The sequence below is a fragment of the Chrysochloris asiatica genome, unplaced genomic scaffold (genome assembly GCF_000296735.1).
Source record: "Chrysochloris asiatica unplaced genomic scaffold, ChrAsi1.0 scaffold00029, whole genome shotgun sequence".
NCBI lineage: Eukaryota > Metazoa > Chordata > Mammalia > Afrosoricida > Chrysochloridae > Chrysochloris > Chrysochloris asiatica.
The window spans coordinates 23799347-23817252 of NW_006408547.1; the positions used below are offsets into that span (position 1 = coordinate 23799347).

The following is a 17906-nucleotide window of genomic DNA, read 5'->3' on the forward strand; positions in this document are numbered from 1 at the left end:
AGCCTTTGGTGCTAAGCCAGTCTACTGGTGAATTGGGTAACAATGTTTATTTTGATACAAAATAAATACTCCACACAGTAATAAAAATGGTATTGTGACAACACAAAATAACCCTAAAAATCAATGAAAATGTATCCATGTATGAAGAGTCCTGGCATGGCTCTGTAGGATAAGCACTGGACTGCAAGATTGATTTGAACTGCAAGGTGATGGTTCAAACCTCCCAGTCACTCCTTGGAAACCCTATACAGGGTCACTAAGAGTTGGAGGCGACTTGAAGGCACTTCACAACAAGAGAGCAGAAAAGTCACAGTACTTCTTCACAGTGCGCTTGCAGTTCATAAATCAAACTCGGAACAAGTCTTCCTAACTCTGAGATACAGATGCTACTCTGAAGAAAGGATCTTAAATGCCCATTTGATGCTTTTCCAAGAAGAGGCTGCGTTGGGGGTCGAATCTTGCATTCTGCACAAGAATGGAATTCAGGTTCAATTCCTGGTCAGTGAAACTCAGCAGCACCCACCACCTGTTTGTCAGGGGAGGATCAGCAGCTGATAGGATGTTGAACATGTTTCAGCAGAGTTTCCAGACTAAGATGAGCTAAGAAGAAAGAACTGGGGAGCCAGTGAAAACCATGTGGACCCCAACAATCCCATCCCACTGTACACTGGGTAGCCAGGAGTGAGGCAGGGGCCTATGGCAGCTAGCAACAAGATGACAAGAGAAAGCCCCTGGATGGTACAAATAGATAATGCTCTGGGCTGCTAGCCAAGAGGCTGAGGGTTTAAGTCACCCAGAGTGGCTCTGGAGAATCAGCTCCTCCTTGGAAACCCTACACAGGGTCGCTATGAGTCAAAATAGACTCTATGGCACTTAACAACAACAACTTCTGAAAAGGCAGCCACTAAAAACCCTATGGAATATAATTGTACTGGTATCTGAATCGACTCATGGCAACTGGTTTAAAGGTAAAACAGCCAAAAGCAATGCCAAGAAGGAAAATATTCCATACACTATGACATTTACAACCTTTACAATAGCTAATCACTCTAGTTAAACACTAAGTGATACTGGAAACTGTTATTTTCAAAACCTATCTTAAATTCATCCACTTATTACAGTACAAGTCAATAAAACTCCTGCATTTACCTGCTCCGATTAAATTAGGAGACCCTAGATGAGGACGAAGCAAACACTATTTTCACCTGAATACACTGACTTGCTTTTTTTGAGTGATAAAAATAGTGTACAACAATGGACAAGACAAAGATAGCTTGGTGGTATTGGTGTGCTGTGGAGTCGGTTCTGACTCAGTTACTCCATAGAGGGTCTCTGAGGCTGTAAATCTTTGCAGGAGCAGAAAAGCCTCATCTTTCTTATGCGAAGCACCTGGTACACTCTAACCGATGACCCGTGGTTAGCAGCGCAACACGTAACTCACTACGCTACCAGGGGTCCTCCGAGAGAGCTTAGACTGTGCCAAGGACTTTATCTGTATTTATTTCACTTCCATGTAATGTAAAGTCACAACTTAAAATAGAAGTACTGAGGAGTCCTGGTATGGCACTGCAGAATAAGCACTGGGCCACAGAGTCAGTTTGAACAGTAAGATTGGCTGTTCAAACCCACCAGTTGCTCCTTGGAAACCCTATACAGGGTTGGTGAGTCGAAATCGACTCGACAGCACTTAACAACAACTAAGGGTCATACAGGCTTAGACATGTGCCCTAAAGCTTACATGACTATTAAGTGCTCGAGATGGGATTCAAACCTATGTACTCTGATTCCAAAATTGCGGCTCTTAATGACAAAGACCAAGTGTCTCCCTGTGAAAAAGCGCACGCACACCCAATAAGAACAGGTAAGACTGTAAATATGACAGCTAGGTGGGGGGGAGCCTAAAGGTGAAGTTAACCAAGAGGGATCCATACAATATTGTTGGTGTTGTTAAGTGCCGTCTAGTCGGTAACAGCTCATAGCGCCTCTGTATAGGGTTTCCAAAGAGCAGCTGATGGGTTCGAACTGCCAACCTTGCGGTTCACAGTCCAGTGCTGATCCTAAACACCACAGTACTACTACATATTCTGATATAATTCAGATGAGGAATGTACAATGTGCTCTTCCAACTCTGCACTTCAGGGACATCTGTGGTCACGAGCTGTGGGCCCTAAAAACACGTCTCTATCAGTCTACATGAGGCCATGACCTCGGGCTGGAGCAGAGATGATTTCTGTAATGCGTAGTTAGCAACCTGCTGCTGCTCTGCATTTCAAGGGAGAGCTGGTTGAACCAGTTTCCCAGAATGTGAATAAACTAATTCACTATTGATTCAGTTCTTGATGCAGTATCCCATAATGGGCACTCCCTAACCCCCATGTCTGAGACAACCACTGTAACCACAACTGAAGTTGCCACTTGGTGCCTATATGGTGCTTTTCTAAGAAGCCAAAGGGAGCACTTTTTGATCATGGAAATGGTAGTGTCTGTGTAAGAACTGATGCGTTTGAGTTGTGGTGTCAGCAAAGAACACTGAAAGTACCATGGACTGCCAGAAGAAAAAACAAACCTGTGTGGCAGGAAGTACAGCCAGAATGCTCCTGAGAAGCCAAGATTACGAGACTTCATCTCTCATTCTTTGGACATGTTGTCAGGAGGGATCAGTCCCCAGAGAAGGACATCCTGCTTGGTAAAATGGAGGGTAAGCGAAAAAGAAGAAGACCCCAACGACATGGACTGGCACAGTGGCAACAGCAATGGACTCGGGGTAACAGCAATTGTGAGGATGGCACAGGACTGGGCAGTGTTTTGTTCTCTTATGCTCAGAGTCACTATAAATCACAACCAAGTTGATACAACAACAATCATTTCAGATGGTGTGTTTGTTGAACTAATCCAGACACTCACCATCAAATCTAGGAAAGGCAGTTTTATAACAGAGGAGCTCAAAATTGCATTCAGGAAGTGTTCCTGTGGATGCAGAAAAGGCAAGGCTTAACTGTATGCCACTGTTTCATAAGCGAAACAGCAAATACTGCTACACAGTAAAGCCAGAAGCCAGGGAAGAGGATGCTGGAGGAAGGGTATTGGCAGCAATGGGCAGCAGATAGGAGTGGACACGGAGGGTTCTGCATGCGTTGAGGTGGGCTCCTGAGTCAGATTTCCACAACCAGTGAGTCACATGGTTTGTACACGTCATTTAATCTGTCTCAGCTTCAGATCCCTGCTTTGTAGTAAGGACAGCGATGCTATCTTTGCAACAATTTTAAGATATACTTTGTATCACATTTTAACTTCTCCACGAGTGGTATCTGTTTTCCAATCTGTGTGACCCAAAGGAGAAGTCTGATGGCGCAGTGGGTTGAGCATCAGGTTAACTGCAAGTTTGGTGGTTCAAACCCACCATAAGGATGAGGCTGTCTGCTACCACAAAGACTTACAGTCTTGGAAATCCTAAGGAGAAGTTCTAGAGTACGGCCTGTATGGATGTGCTGAGTCAGGTTGGCTTTCTTGGTCTGGTCTCTTAGAGGTGTCAGTCATTGATACTTCCTTTGGAAAGTCTCTTACTTTGATCTGCCTTTTCCTTTTCGCCGTTTCACTTGAGGTCGTTCCTCAGAGCTTTAAGCTGAGACCATTAGAATGTCTTCCTACTTCTTTTCTCTCCTCTACAGGCTGCCAGTGTGTGGTACTGTGGTGGCTGTGAGTTGCTGTGATTCTGAAAGTTACATCACCAGTATTTTAAATACCAGCAGAGTCACCCATGGTGGACAGGTTTCAGATGAGCTTCCAGACAAAGACAGACTACGAAGAAAGAGCGACAAACTACTTCTGAATATTTAGTCACTGAAAACTTTATGAATAGCAGAGAAACACTGTCAGATATAGTACCAGATGAGCCCCTCAGGTTGGAAGGCACTCAAAATGCGACTGGGGAAGAGCTGCCCCCTCAAACTAGAGTTGACCGTGATGACATGAATGGAGTAAAGCCCATGCGAGAAAAGCCCGTGGGGCCTTCATTTGCTGATGGGGGACAACTCAAAATAAAGAGAAACAGCTGTAAACATCCATTGAAAATTGCAACATGGAATGTACGTAGTATGAATCTGGGAAAATTGGAAGTTGTCAAAAATGAAATGGAATGCATAAATATCCATAGCTTAGGCATTAGTGAGCTGAAATGCACTGGCATTGGCCATTCTGAATCTGATGACCACATGGTTTACTATGCCGGGAATGACAAATTGAAGAGGAATTGTGTTACATTCATTGTCAAAAAGAGCATATCCAGATCAGTCATGAGGTACAACACTGTCTGTGATAGGATAATATCCATGTGCCTACAGGGAAGCCCTTTTTAAGGTGTTGAAGAGTAAAGATGTCAGCTTGAGGACTAAGGTGCGCCTGACCCAAGTTATGGTATTGTCAATAATCTCATATGCATGCGAAAGCTGAACAGTGAATAAGGAAGACCGTGGAAGAATTGATGCATTTGAGTTATGGTGTCGGAGGAGAATATTGAAAGTGCCATGGGCTGTCAAAAGAATCAATAGATCCATTTTGTAAGAAGTGCAGCCAGAGTGCTCCTTGGAGGCCAAGAGGACCAAACTTTGTCTCTCATACTTTGGACATATTGTCAGGAGGGACCAGTTGCTGGAGAAGGATATCATGTTTGGTAAGGTGGAGGGTCAGAGAAAAAGAGGAAGACTCCCAACGAGATGGACTGGCCAAGTGGCAGCATCGATGGACTCAAGCGTGGCAACAGTAGTAAAGTTGGCCCAGGATCGGGCAGTGTTTCATTTTGCTGTACATAATGTCGCTATGGGTCGGTACCAACTTGATGGCACCTAACAACAACAACAAGGAAGCCCAGTTAATACCATTATTATTCAAATTTATGCACCAACCACTAAAGCCAGTGAAGATGAAATAGAAGAATTCTACTAACTTCTTCAATCTGAAATTGATCAAACATGCAATCAAGATGTATTGATCATTACTGGTGATTGGAATGCAAGCTTGGGAGCAAAGAGTAAGGATCAGTACTTGGAAAATATGGCCTTGGTGATAGAAATGATGCTGGAGAATGCATGATAGAATTCTGCAAAATCAATGATTTGTTTATTTCAAATACCTTCTTTAGACAGCATAAGAGACGACTATACACATGGACCTCGCCAGATGGAATACACAGAAATCAAATTGACTACATCTGTAGAAAGAGACAATGGAAAAGCTCCTTATCATCAGTGAAAACAAGGCCAGGGGCAGACTGTGGAACAGATCATCAATTACTCATACACAAACTCAAACTGAAGCTGAAGAAAATGAAAACAAGTCCATGAGAGCCAAAATATGACCTTGAATATATCCCACTTGAATTTAGACATCATCTGAAGAACAGATTTGATACATTAAAGACCAAAGACCAGAAGAGTTGTGGGATGACATCAAGAACATCATACGTGAAGAAAGCAAAAAGCCATTAAGAAGACAACAAAGAAGGAAAAGGTCAAAATCGATGTCAGAAGAGACACTGAAACTTGCTCTCCAGCGTAGAGACGCTAAAGCAAATGGAAGAAATGAGGAGGTACAAGAACTGAACAGAAAATTTCAAAGATCAGCTTGGGAAAATAAAGCCAAATATTACAACAAAATGTACAAAGATCTGGAATCAGAAAACCAAAAAGGAAGAACACGCTCACCATTTCTCAAGCTGGGGAAACTGAAGAAAAAATTCAAGCCTCGACTTTCGTTATTGAAAGATTCTCTGGGAAAATTATTGAATGATGCAGAAAGCATCAAGAGAAGATGGAAGGAATACACAGAGTCACTGTACCAAAAGGAAATGGTTAACGTTCAACCACTTCAAGAGGTAGCATATGAACAAGAGCCAATGACACTAAAGGAGGAAGTCTAAGGTGCATTGAAGGAATTGGCAAAGAACAAGGCACCAGGAATTGCTGGAATAAAAATTGAAACTTTTCAAGAGAGTGAGATGGCACAGGAGGCACTCACTCATCTCTGCCAAAAAATTTGGAAGACATCTATCTGGCCAACTGATTGGATGAGATCCATATTTTGTGCCCATTTCAAAGAGAAGTGACCCAACAGAATGTGGAAATCATTGGACAATCTCTTTGATATCCCATGTGAGTAAAGTGTGCTAAAGGTAATACAGAAATGGCTACAATCGTACATTGACAGAGAACTTTCAGAGGTTTAAGCCGGATTCAAAAGAGGCCATGGAACAAGGGATATCATTGTTGATGTCTGATGGATCTTGGCTGAAGCAGAGAATATCAGAAAGATGTTTACCTGTACTTTATTGACTACGCAAAGGCTTTTGAATTTGTGGATCATGACAAGCTACGGACAACATTGCGAAGTATGAGTATTCTGGAAAACTTAATTGTGCTCATGAGGAATCTGTACCTGGACCAAGAAACAGTTGTTCGAACAGAGCACTGAATGTTTTAAAATTGGGAAAGGTGTGTGACAAGGTTGTGTTCTTTCACCACACTTATTCAACCTGTATGCTGAGCAAATAGTCCGAGAAGCTGGGTTATATGAAGAAAAACATGACATCAGGATTGGAGGAAGACTCATTAACAACCTTCGATATGCAGATGACACAACCTTGTTTCTTGAAAGTGAAGAGGACTAAAAACATTTATTGATGAGGATCAAAGAGCACAGCCTTCAGCATGGATTCCATCTCAATGTAAAGAAAACAAAAAATCCTCACCACTGGACCAATACACAACATTCTTGAAAAGATTGAAGTTGTCAAGAACTTCATTCTTCTTGGATCAACTATTAACACTCACGGAAGCAGCAGTGAAGAAATCAGATGATGTACTGCATTAGGCAAATCTGGTGCACAAGACCTTTTAAAAATGTTAAAGAGCAAAGGTGTCAGCTTGAGGAGTAAGGTGCGCCTGACCCAAGCCATGGTATTTTTAATAACCGCATATGTATGCGAAAGCTGGAGAGTGAATAAGAAGACCATAGAAGAATTGATGCCTTTGAGTTATGTTGTTGGAGGAGAATATTGAAAGTGCCATGGGCTGCCAAAAGAACCAATAGATGTGTTTTGGAAGAAGTGCAGCCAGAGTGCTCCTTGGAGGTCAGGATGGCCAAACTTCCTCTCTTACTTCAGACATATTGTCAGGAGGGAACAGTCACCTGGAGAAGGATATCATGTTGGTAAGTTGGAGGGTCAGAGAAAAAGAGGAAGATCCTCAACAAGATGGATTGGCCAAGTGGCAGCATCAATGGACTCAAGTGTGCCAACAGTAGTGAGGTTGGCCCAGGATCGGGCAGTGTTTCTTTCTACTGTGCATAAGGTCACTAAGAGTTGGTTCCAACTCTATGACACCAAGCAAAAACAACAGGCTGTCTGCAACCATAAACATCTACAGCCCAGGAAACCCTCTACTGGGTTGCTATGAGTTGAACTGATTCCACAGCACACAATCACAACCACCACCGAGAGTTCTGATGTGGTACTGTGGGATCAGTACTGGACTGTTAACCTAAAGGTTGCTGTCAGCAACTCCTTGGAAACCCTATACAGCATTGTTATGAGTTGGAACGAACTCAATGACACTTAACAACAGTCTCTCCACTGCAATCCCTCATGCTTGCTTGTTGTTGTTAAGTACCATTGAGTCAGTTCTGACCCATAGTGACCCAGTAGAAGGTTTCCAAGGTGCGGGTGGTGAGCTTGAACTGCTGACCTTGCAGTTCAAATCGATTTAGCAGTCCAGCGCATTAGTCGGCAGTGACACACCAGAACTCCTTATGCTGGGGAATACCTGAAGACTCTTTACAAAATGTTGCTTTGATCTGCTCCCTCTGCCTGGAAATCCCTCCTTACGGCTCTCCTCCAGAACTCAGGACCCCTCGGTCCAACTTTCCTTCCCCCTCATGCTGCTCCAAACAGCTGGGTCCCTGGTATTCCCAGTTTTGCACTTTTATAGCCGTCCTGGTGTGGTGCCACAAACTCAATCTCAAGGTCAGTTTGAACCATGAACCACAGTGGTGGTTCAAACTCATCAGCCACTTCTTGGAAACCCTATACAGGGTCGCTATGAGTCGGAACAGACTGGATGGCACTTCTCAACAACATTAGGTACTGAAGCATCTGTGGTACTCCTGATTTCCCTGTCTGGGAAATTATTGTGAATTGAGTGAAGGTTTAGAGGTGAGATCATCAGTTTCACCTTCAACAAATAACACGGGGCATCGCAAAGACTGCAGTCCCCTCCCTGGAACAAGTCATCCAGCTTCCTTCCTGCGCGTCCCACCCCCATTCCATCCATCTTTCCTTCCCTTTTCAACTTTGCCCTTAGGTCCATTTTGCCCTGTGATTTTGAACGACTGACCACTCCATTATTCATAGTGAGCATGTCTTATTTCCGTGCTGTTGTTCCCCGTACATACCGATCTACTGCTTGGCTGAAAGTTGGGCCATGAGGGTAAGCTCCTTTCCAGACTTGAAGGGTGACCAAGGGCCTCCAGTCACTTTCTGACCAGTAAATCAGGTCATTTAAAAAAAATAATTTTGAGTTTTGTTTCATATATTCTGCCACTGTATCTGGTACCTTCTAATGTGACCCCTTTCAGAATAGTTAGTAATGGTAGCTGGACTCCGAGTCATGGAGACTGATGTTCACATGTTCCATTACTCTGTTAGGTTAAGTGAGTCTAAGTGACTTCATCTCTCTTCTTTCTTCTGCACATGGAGACACCATGGGTCTTTTTCTTTAATGGTGTCCCTCATACATCCTTTAGTGAGGACACGTGCAGAGGTTTTAGAGTCATACAGCCATGGGTCTAAAACCCTCAGCCTAAATTTCTTTTTTTTAAATATTTTATTGTGAATTATGTGATAGTTTACATGGGAGGACATCAGCTTCATATTGATCCCGTCATATATCATTTCCTTGCCATGGTTACAATCCTTTCCATGTATCATCCATCAACCAAGCGGTATACCCCACAAGCCTGACCCCTGGTTGTCTGCATACCGCCCCTCTTCCTCTCCGGGTCCAAAGTCCCCAGCTGCTCCATCTCCCCATGTTATCGTCTCTGCCTCCATCCCTGGCATCACTGTTTCTCTGGGTAGGGTTCCATTCTCTGCTTTGCTCCTTTGATGGTCCCAGAGACCTCCGCTCCTAGACTGCAAGATTAATCACTTCCTTCCCTTTGCCCCCAAATGTCTACCTTTACATTTCCAGCCCTTCCAATCAGTCCTGATAACAATTATTCACTATTGTATCGCAAGACACCTATCCGCATCTCCTTTCATCGGCCCTGACTAGGCAGAATGTATACTACTCAGTGAAGATTCTACCTTGCTCCACACCCTCTGGATCTAGGTTCCCTCTTGAAAGCATGTAAGCCAGTTACTTCTTGCCTCTGAAGTCCCCCGCGCCCCTCCCCACCCCATTCTGGGTAGCCAATGTCAAAGTTGCCCATCCCTGTCCTCTCTGTGTGTGGAGGAGGTAGGAATGATCCTTGCTCAGCCTCAATTTACCTGTAAAACAGGTTTAATAATTGTGCCTCTGTAGTACAGTTGTCGTGAGAATGACATGAATAAGCATGTGTATGTTAGCATGGGACCTGAAATACACTAAGTAAGGACTAAGCAGTAGCTTAGCTGTATAGAAGTTCTGGAGGCTCTATGGTAGAAAGATGTGGCAGTCAGCTTCCATAAAGATTGCTGTTACTGTTGTGAAGTGCCATCGAGTCAGTTCCAACACATAGCGACCCTACATAGGGTTTCCAAGGGGCGGCTGGTGAGCTTAAACCACCGACCTTGCGGTTCCAACTGACTTCATAATCCAGTGCATTAACCCACAGCACCACCCCAGGACTCCTCCATTAACACTTGTTGTGATGTGCTGGAGAGTCAATTCCGACCTATAGTGACCCTCTATAGGGTTTCCAAGAAGCAGCTGGTGAGCTTGAACCATCAACCTTGCAGTTCAAACAGCTTTGCAGTCTGGCACATTAGCCCACAGTGCCACACCAGGACACTTACATCCTCGGAAATCCTCCGGGGCAGTTCTACTCTGTCCTAATGGATGGCTATCAGTCAGAATCGATTCAATGGCAACAGGATTTGCTTTTTTGGTTTATAATTACACACCCTTCTCATCATTACAAAGGAAAGTGATGCAACACGATGCAGCAATTATCAAACAATATTATTAGTATTACACACAAGTCAAATTTTGCTGAACATAATTTAAAAATGATTGCATTAGTACATTGACAAGGAACTTCGAGAAATTCAAGCTGGATTCAGAAGAGGATGTGGAACAAAGGGATATCTTTGCTGGCATCAGATGGATCTTGGCTGAAAGCAGAGAATGCCAGAAAGATGTTTACCTGTGTTTCAGTGCTATACAAAGGCATTCAACTGCGTGGATCACAAGAAATTATGGATCATAACAAATTATTGAAAGGAATAGGTATTCCAGAAGTCTTCACTGTACTCAGGCAGAACCTGTACACAGACTAAGAGGCAGTCGTATGAGAGGAACAAGGGACATTGCCTGGTTTACAATCAGGACAGGTGTGAATCAGGATTGTATCCTGTCACCATATATATGAAATCTTTATGCTGAGCAAATAACCCGAGATGCTGTAAGAAGAACTTGGAGGGAAACTCATTAACAACCTGTGATGTGCAGATGATACAACTTTTTTGCTCAAAGTTGAGGACTTGAAGCGTTTGACAATAAAGCTCGGAGTACAACTTTCAGTCTGGATTACATCTCAATATAAAGAAAACAAGCATCCTCACACAAGAACCACTAAGCAACAAGAATGAGAAATGGAGACAATATTGATGCAGTCAAACCAATCTTGAGGTTGAGTGCTTACCCTTACAGCACCACACTAGGTCTGCTCTATGAAGGCAGCAACTAAAGAGACCCTACATTTCCTATTAAAAAGCAGTCTTAATGGGCTTGTAGAAGGAAATACCCATGTATTTCCTTTTAACACCCATGTATCATTAACAAATGGATACAACCAAACACTTGAATAAAGGACTACTTCGTCAACTTTAACTTTGTACTCCAGGCAACTAGAGACCAATTGTACCGTGGATGGCTACTTGCAAGCTTTTAAGACAGCAGGCACTATGCCATGACCTAGGAGGTAGAATGGAAGTATGAAACACATTACATCAAGCTATATAGAATGGAAGTATTAGACACATCACATCAAGCTATATAGAATGGAAGTATTAGATATTAGACACATTACATCAAGCTAGTTATATGGGATGTTCTATGAAACCATGACCTTATACCACTAAACTAAGGAAACAAATCCCATGAGGTGTTGGTTGTACACAAGTTGCCTCAATAGCTACTTTCTCCTTTTTGTCACGGTTGTAAGTACATTTATCACGCTTTCGTCACGTCGACTTTTTACAGCTATTGAACTTATTGACAGTAATCAACAGTATAGCCCTACCCTTGATCAATATGACTATTCCATCAGCGTTAACCCCTTTTCCACTCCTTTCTCCAATGCCTGGCAAACACAAATAAAAATTGGTCTCTATACTTTTTTTTTTTTTTTTTGCTGTCTTGTTCAAGGGGACTTCAAAAAAGTTCATGGAAAAATGGAATGAAAAGATAACAGATTTTTTTTTTTTTTTTGCAAACTTTTGAAACCCCCTCAGGAGGTCATACAATACTTCCGTGGCTGACTTATGTTACTCAGCCTGATGTATTCAAGCTCCATTCACAACAGTAGCATCACGGACCAAGACCTTCTCTTCTATTGGCTGAGCAACATTACATTGTATGTGTGTATAGCACATTTTGTTTATTCACCCATCTACTGGTGAGTGGTTACGTTGTTTCTACCTTTTGGCTCCTAAAGTGATTCTACATTATGCTTTGGTAATAATTAGGGTAAATGTACTTATTAATAAGCAGAAAAGGAAAATAACACAAAAAGAACACCTTTCTCCTTAAACCGTTAGTAACAATATCTGATCATTCTTGTTCTCTGTTGAGTATTCACAAATAAAGTAACAACTATACTCATGAAAGGAGCTCTGGTAGCGTAGTGGTTACGAATTGGGCTGCGAACCTTAAGGTCAGCGGTTCGAAACTACCAGCCGTTCCGCGGGAGAAAGATGAGGCTTTCTACTCCCGTAAAGAGTTACACCCTCGGAAACCCTGTACAGGGTCGCTATGGGTCGGAACCGACTCGACAGCACTTAACAACAACAACAACATACTCATGAAACTCAGTGGACTTCTCACAGATCTTGTAATCTGGAGTAAAGTAACACATTTATTAATTGGAATTGCCATGAGCGCTTACAAGTCTCAATACAAGAGCGCGCAGGCTGGGTAACAGACGATTCCAGTGTACGGTCTCAGCCACATACGAGCTCGGATGTGAAGAGAAGATGCAACTGCAATGGCTCCACAGAAGCCCGGCTGCTCTAGCTGGCACCAAGCTACCTAAATATTTTGCTTCTCTGTCACTCAACTGCAAGAAGATTTTAAACCTCAACTCCCAAACAATTCAATTAAGATTGAATTTTAAAAAAAGATTGAATTAAATCTTGACTTGTCAGCAGAATGATTTCAATAATACCAGAAACAAAACAGTTAAGGCATACAGTAGGAATTTCCGACATACCAGGCAATATTCTTCCAACAAGAGCATCTAATAGCCAAAAAGATTCTTCCTCATTCTTTGTTATAAGAATCAGATATCCTGCTATAAAATTCATTCCCTGAAATTAGAAAAGTGAGAAACAGAAATTCACATTGAGTTTTCAGCCATCTTGATTCTTTCATGGTTTGCCTTCTAACCAACCAAGTAAAAACCAAACCCCACTCATCGAGTCGGTTCCAACTCATTAATACCCTACAGGACAGGGTAGAGTAACTCTTAAGATTTCTGAGACAGTAAATCTTTATAGGAGCAGAAAGTTTCATCTTTCTCCCATGGAGTGACTGCTGAGTTTGAACCAACAACCACGTGGCCAGCAGCCCAAAGTATAACCAATTTGCTGTGTTACCAGGGCACCTTGGCTGCTAACCATAAAGCTCTAATTTCTTTTACTCGATCCCTAAAACTTACATATTCTAGGATGATTTTTTAGAACTTTAGAGACACCAATGATCTGCCATGCCATAATGTTTTTAAGTCTACATGACAAAGAAGAAAAAGGAAACATTTAAAGGACCCTCTTCTGCATACAGCTTTAGAATACTACAATCAATGACTTCTCTTCAACAACTAATAACCTGAGATAAAATAAGTTATAATTGGTTTAAAAAAAAAACCAACAAATACAACTGCTCCGTGGGAGTCAGATGAGGCTTTCTGCTCCTGCAAAGATTTTAAAAGCCTCTGAAACCTTATACGGGATGGCTATGAGTTGGAACTGACTGAACGGCACTTAACAACAACAACAACAACATATATATGAGTCCTGGTGTGGCGCTGTAAGAAAAGCATAGGACTGCTAATTGCAAGGTTGGCGGTTCAAACCTACCAGCTGCTCCTTCAAAACCCTATACAGGGTTGCTATGAGTCAGAACCGACTTGGTGTTACTTAGCAAACAACAATAGTATATAGGAAGTCCTGGTGTGGCACTGTAGGATAAGCACTGGATTCTTAACTGCAAGGCCAGTGGTTCAAACCCACCTGTAGATTCTCAGAAACCCTATACAGGGTTGCTATGAGTTGGAACTGACTCAGTGGCACTTAATGACAACAATACTAGCATAAAAAATATTTAGTAGAGGGTAAACTATAGCAATGGCTATAAAATTATTTAATAAAAACAGTATTATCTGACACTTGGATAATATTGAAAGAATCTTGAGATGGAGACTTTTAAAAGACTCATCGTACATGTCTGTCAAAGGCTAGTAGCTATCAGAAAACATTTAAGTATACGACACTCTACACAGACAAGCAGCTGTTGTTGCTGTAAGTGCCATAGTCGATTCCAAGTCATAGAGACCCTGTACTGGGTTTTCCAAGGAGCAGCTGGTGGGTTTGAACCACTGACCTTGTGGCTCACAGTCCAGTGTCCTGGGAGAAAACAACTGGAAGGATTTACAACGGTGACTTAGTGTTCATTTCTGGGGGACTGGATTTCAGGTGACTTTATTTTCTACTCTATTTTCTTTTTTTTTTTTTCTTCTCTGATTTTTTAGAATAGGTATTTCTCTAGTAATCAAGGAAATAAAAACTCCAGCTTTGATAAACCAACAAGGTAAATTACCATGATAAAGAATTCAGAAGAATGAGCTGCAGATAAACCAATATTCCTACACATTGCTGGCAATTATCGTAAGTGAAATCCAGACCTCAGCGTGGTAATGTTTATCAAGAGCTAAAGTACACACATGTATGCACACGTACACAGAGCCCTTCATCTGCTTTGACCCTGCAATTCCACCTTAAAGAACAGACCCTAAGAATGTGACTCAGGAAACTAACGCAATCTGTCCAGAGACAGGCATGTCTCTGGAGAGGGTGAGCCCCTCATGACCACCGGCACTGACGAACAGAGGCTGCTTCCAGAACCATCGAGGGCAAACGTGCAGACAGTGCTGAACCAGGGGGTGCAGTACCTAAAATAGCATGCACATTATGACTCCATGCTTACACCAGCGCACACACACATGCACGTGAGCAAAAGCCAGCAGTTTCTAGAATTGTGCTAACATTAAAAAATGATGTGGACTTTAAAAAAGAAAGTGATTTTTCTGTTGAGTTGGTAAATAACGTGTGACATGCCCACTCCTCACTTACCCAAGGAGCGCTGGTGGCGTCGTGCGTTACGTGTTGCGCTGCTAACCCAAAAGCCAGCAGTTTGAGTCCACCAGGCGCTCCACGGGAGAGAGATGGGGCTTTCTGCTCCCATATGATTTACAGCCTCAGGAATCCTATTGTTGTTGTTAAGTAGCGTCAAGTGGGTTCTGACCCATAGCGACCCTGGATAGGGTTTCTGAGGAGTGGCTGGTGAGCTTGAACCACCGACCTTGCAGTTCAAACTGACATTGCAGTCCAGCGCATTAACCTACAGCGACACACCAGGGCTCATTATGAGTTGGAACTGACTCGAGGGCATACAACCGCTACTTCCTCACTTATTAACGTGGGTAAATCCCAAAGGCCAGTTCGTTGTGGGGAAATTGGCATTATGAGAAAATAAAGCATAACCACATTAAATAAAAAACCAGAGGATGACAATTAGACCAGTCATAACCTCCAAACTACTAAAAATGATGGCCCAGTCTAGCGGACAGATGACCTTAGCAATCACAGCCAACATTACTGTCATCTCACAACCTGGCATTTGTTACTGCCAGATAGACATCATGAATGCACGAAACAGCCCGAGAGTAGGTGTGTTACAACTGTCCTAAATGTAAAACATCAAATAACAAGACAGCAAGACAGTAAGTGACAGTTAGGGTTGTTAAGTGCCATCAAGTTGGTTCTGACTCATAGTGACCCTGTATAGGGTTTCCAAGGAGTGGCTGGTGACCTTGAACCACTGACCTTGTGGTTCAAACCAAGCTTGCAGTCCAGTGCTTTATTCCACAGCGCCACACCAGTGAGAGTAGGAGTATATAGTTTTACAACAATTTAAAAAAAAAAAAAATTTTTTTTTAAATCAAAAGAAAAGTAAGTGAAATAATTTAAAATCACTTCTAGGCCATTCTGTTTCCCAAATTTCTATTCTTTATCAGTACAATTCATAAACCGCCTAAGTCACAATGCCTTAAAAAAAAAAAAAAGAAAAAAAGTTTATGACTTTAATTCCCAGTGAGAAAAGCAGGAAAATCTCTATTTAAGGATTTCTTCCTTGTTCCTGGATAATAACTTAACAGTAATAAAAGCAAAGAATAACAGACATTCTGTCTGAGAAGAATGGGCCCATCCTGCTTCATCTTTATGCGGACACCACCCACATGTAAGCTGGTACTGTAAAACTCTAATCCTATGAACGATTTAGATGCAGTGGTGAGGAGTCCATATTCCTTTTCTTCGCTGCTGCTGGTGTTTTCAAACCGATTTGCTTTATTCCTTGACTGCGTTTTCCCTCTGGAACTCACTTTTTCTGCTTGTACCAAAGAGGACTGACAAATATTGTGCCAGCAGGGACCCAAGTTGCCAAAGCAACCCAAATTTTAGACAAAAGTTTATTCAAATTTTATGTAATGAACCAAGCACATTTGCCTGCCTAGTGTTGACAAGTAGTCTCTGGAGCCATCGTCCACATACGAATGTTGGATTTAAACTGCGGATGGATTTCATTCGCTGTGCTCTTATGTAACCTTTAAGCAGCCTGGCTGCTTCTAAGCACATGTGAGCATGTGTCTTCAAACACAGGAAAAGCTATGCGTCTGATTCTTGAAACCATGGTGATGGGGTTATCATCTGTTGTTTTCATTCAGAGAGGGCTCTCCTAAAACATTCACAGAGGCAAGTCTTGTGCAGCCCAGAGCCCTGCCAGGAATCCTCAAAGCCCGTGTTGGCAAAACAGCTGCCTCCTGCTCTCATCACAGGTGGTCGGTCGCCTCTGCTCTAGAGGGAGCAGACAGAACTGAAAAAGGCATCCGGCAACCAAATGCACACACACTCATTACCAGACTAAGTGTGACTTATGGTGTCCCTACTTAGGTGCTCAGAGAGCCTGGTGGCTGGGCAGGGTAAACCCTGGACTATGGAACTACAAGGTCAGCGGTTCAAGCCCATCAGCTACTCTACAGAAGGATGAAGCTTCCAGCCTCACAAAGATTTACAGCTTTGGAAACCCTACACAGGTTCGCTATGACTCAGAACCAACTTGGTGGCACTTAACAACAATTAGGGACTCTTCTTGGTTTTCTCTATTATGAATAAAAGTAACCCTTTGGATGCTTTTGAGCTTAGACCATTTCAAAGACTAACAAGAAATGATTTTTTTCTAAGCTTACATGCTAACTTACACAGATCAAAAACAAGACAGAATGAAATTGGTAGGCAAGGAAACATATCTGACCCTTATCTTTAAAGTCACAAAAGGCCTGACATCTAGAATGTAAGCTCAGTGGGGCACCGCAACCCCTAACACCACCACCACACACACAATTTGCATGAAGGTAATTCAGGTTCTGATTCCCTTTGCATTCAAAACAATAGTGCAACCATATGATTTACTTCCTGGTTCCCAACTTTCCAGTCTCATCCATGTTAATTACCACCTGGTCACTAAAACACTGTCATTGTTCAACTGCTTCTCTCACTGGAAGACACTTAAAGCCATAGCCTTTGATCAAGGTATTATGACTTAGGCAGTTTTTAAATGGGATTAGAAAAGGAACATTTAACTTAAGCCTAGCAAACATCACTGTTGTAAATTTGTGGTGTTCTCACTATTACCAGCTTCCCACTGATTGTGTACTAGTTATGAGGGTTTCCACGATGCTTACCTGGCAGTATCCCACACCTTGGTTATGATGACCATATGCCAACAGCACATTGTACAGGGTGTTTTGTAAACAGGGATCAGAAGTTTTTCGGAATTTTACATTGTCGGGAAAGGTCCTGTTCATATCTGTAAGAAAATTCATGAACAGAAATGACTCAAAAGACAGAAAGAACACACTGATCTAACATAGATGCAGAATCACTTTGTGCAGCTGGCACTACGGGAGATCCCCAGACCTCACCTGGGGTGTGTTGGGATTCCGTCTAAGATTAAAAAATTGTTTTCAATCAAGAATCACTCTGTGAACTTAAAAAAACACCACCACAAAAAGAAACCATGCCGGAGCCCTATTCCCAGACACTTTTGATGTAACCGGTTTAGTCCTATTCCCAGAGACTCCTGATTTAACCAGTTTACTCC

The 17906-nt window shown here is 42.4% G+C and overlaps 1 protein-coding gene across 1 annotated transcript in view; it reads right to left on the reverse strand.

Moving 5' to 3' along the window:
* Positions 1 to 17906, reverse strand: part of GRTP1 (growth hormone regulated TBC protein 1) — a 110470-nt gene that overhangs the window by 42623 nt on the left and 49941 nt on the right. The window contains exons 4-5 of the mRNA XM_006851550.1: positions 17488 to 17612; positions 12682 to 12778 (exon numbers count right to left, since the gene is read on the reverse strand). Coding sequence (XP_006851613.1) covers positions 12682 to 12778; positions 17488 to 17612 — 222 coding nt within the window. The remainder of the gene's footprint in view (positions 1 to 12681; positions 12779 to 17487; positions 17613 to 17906) is intronic.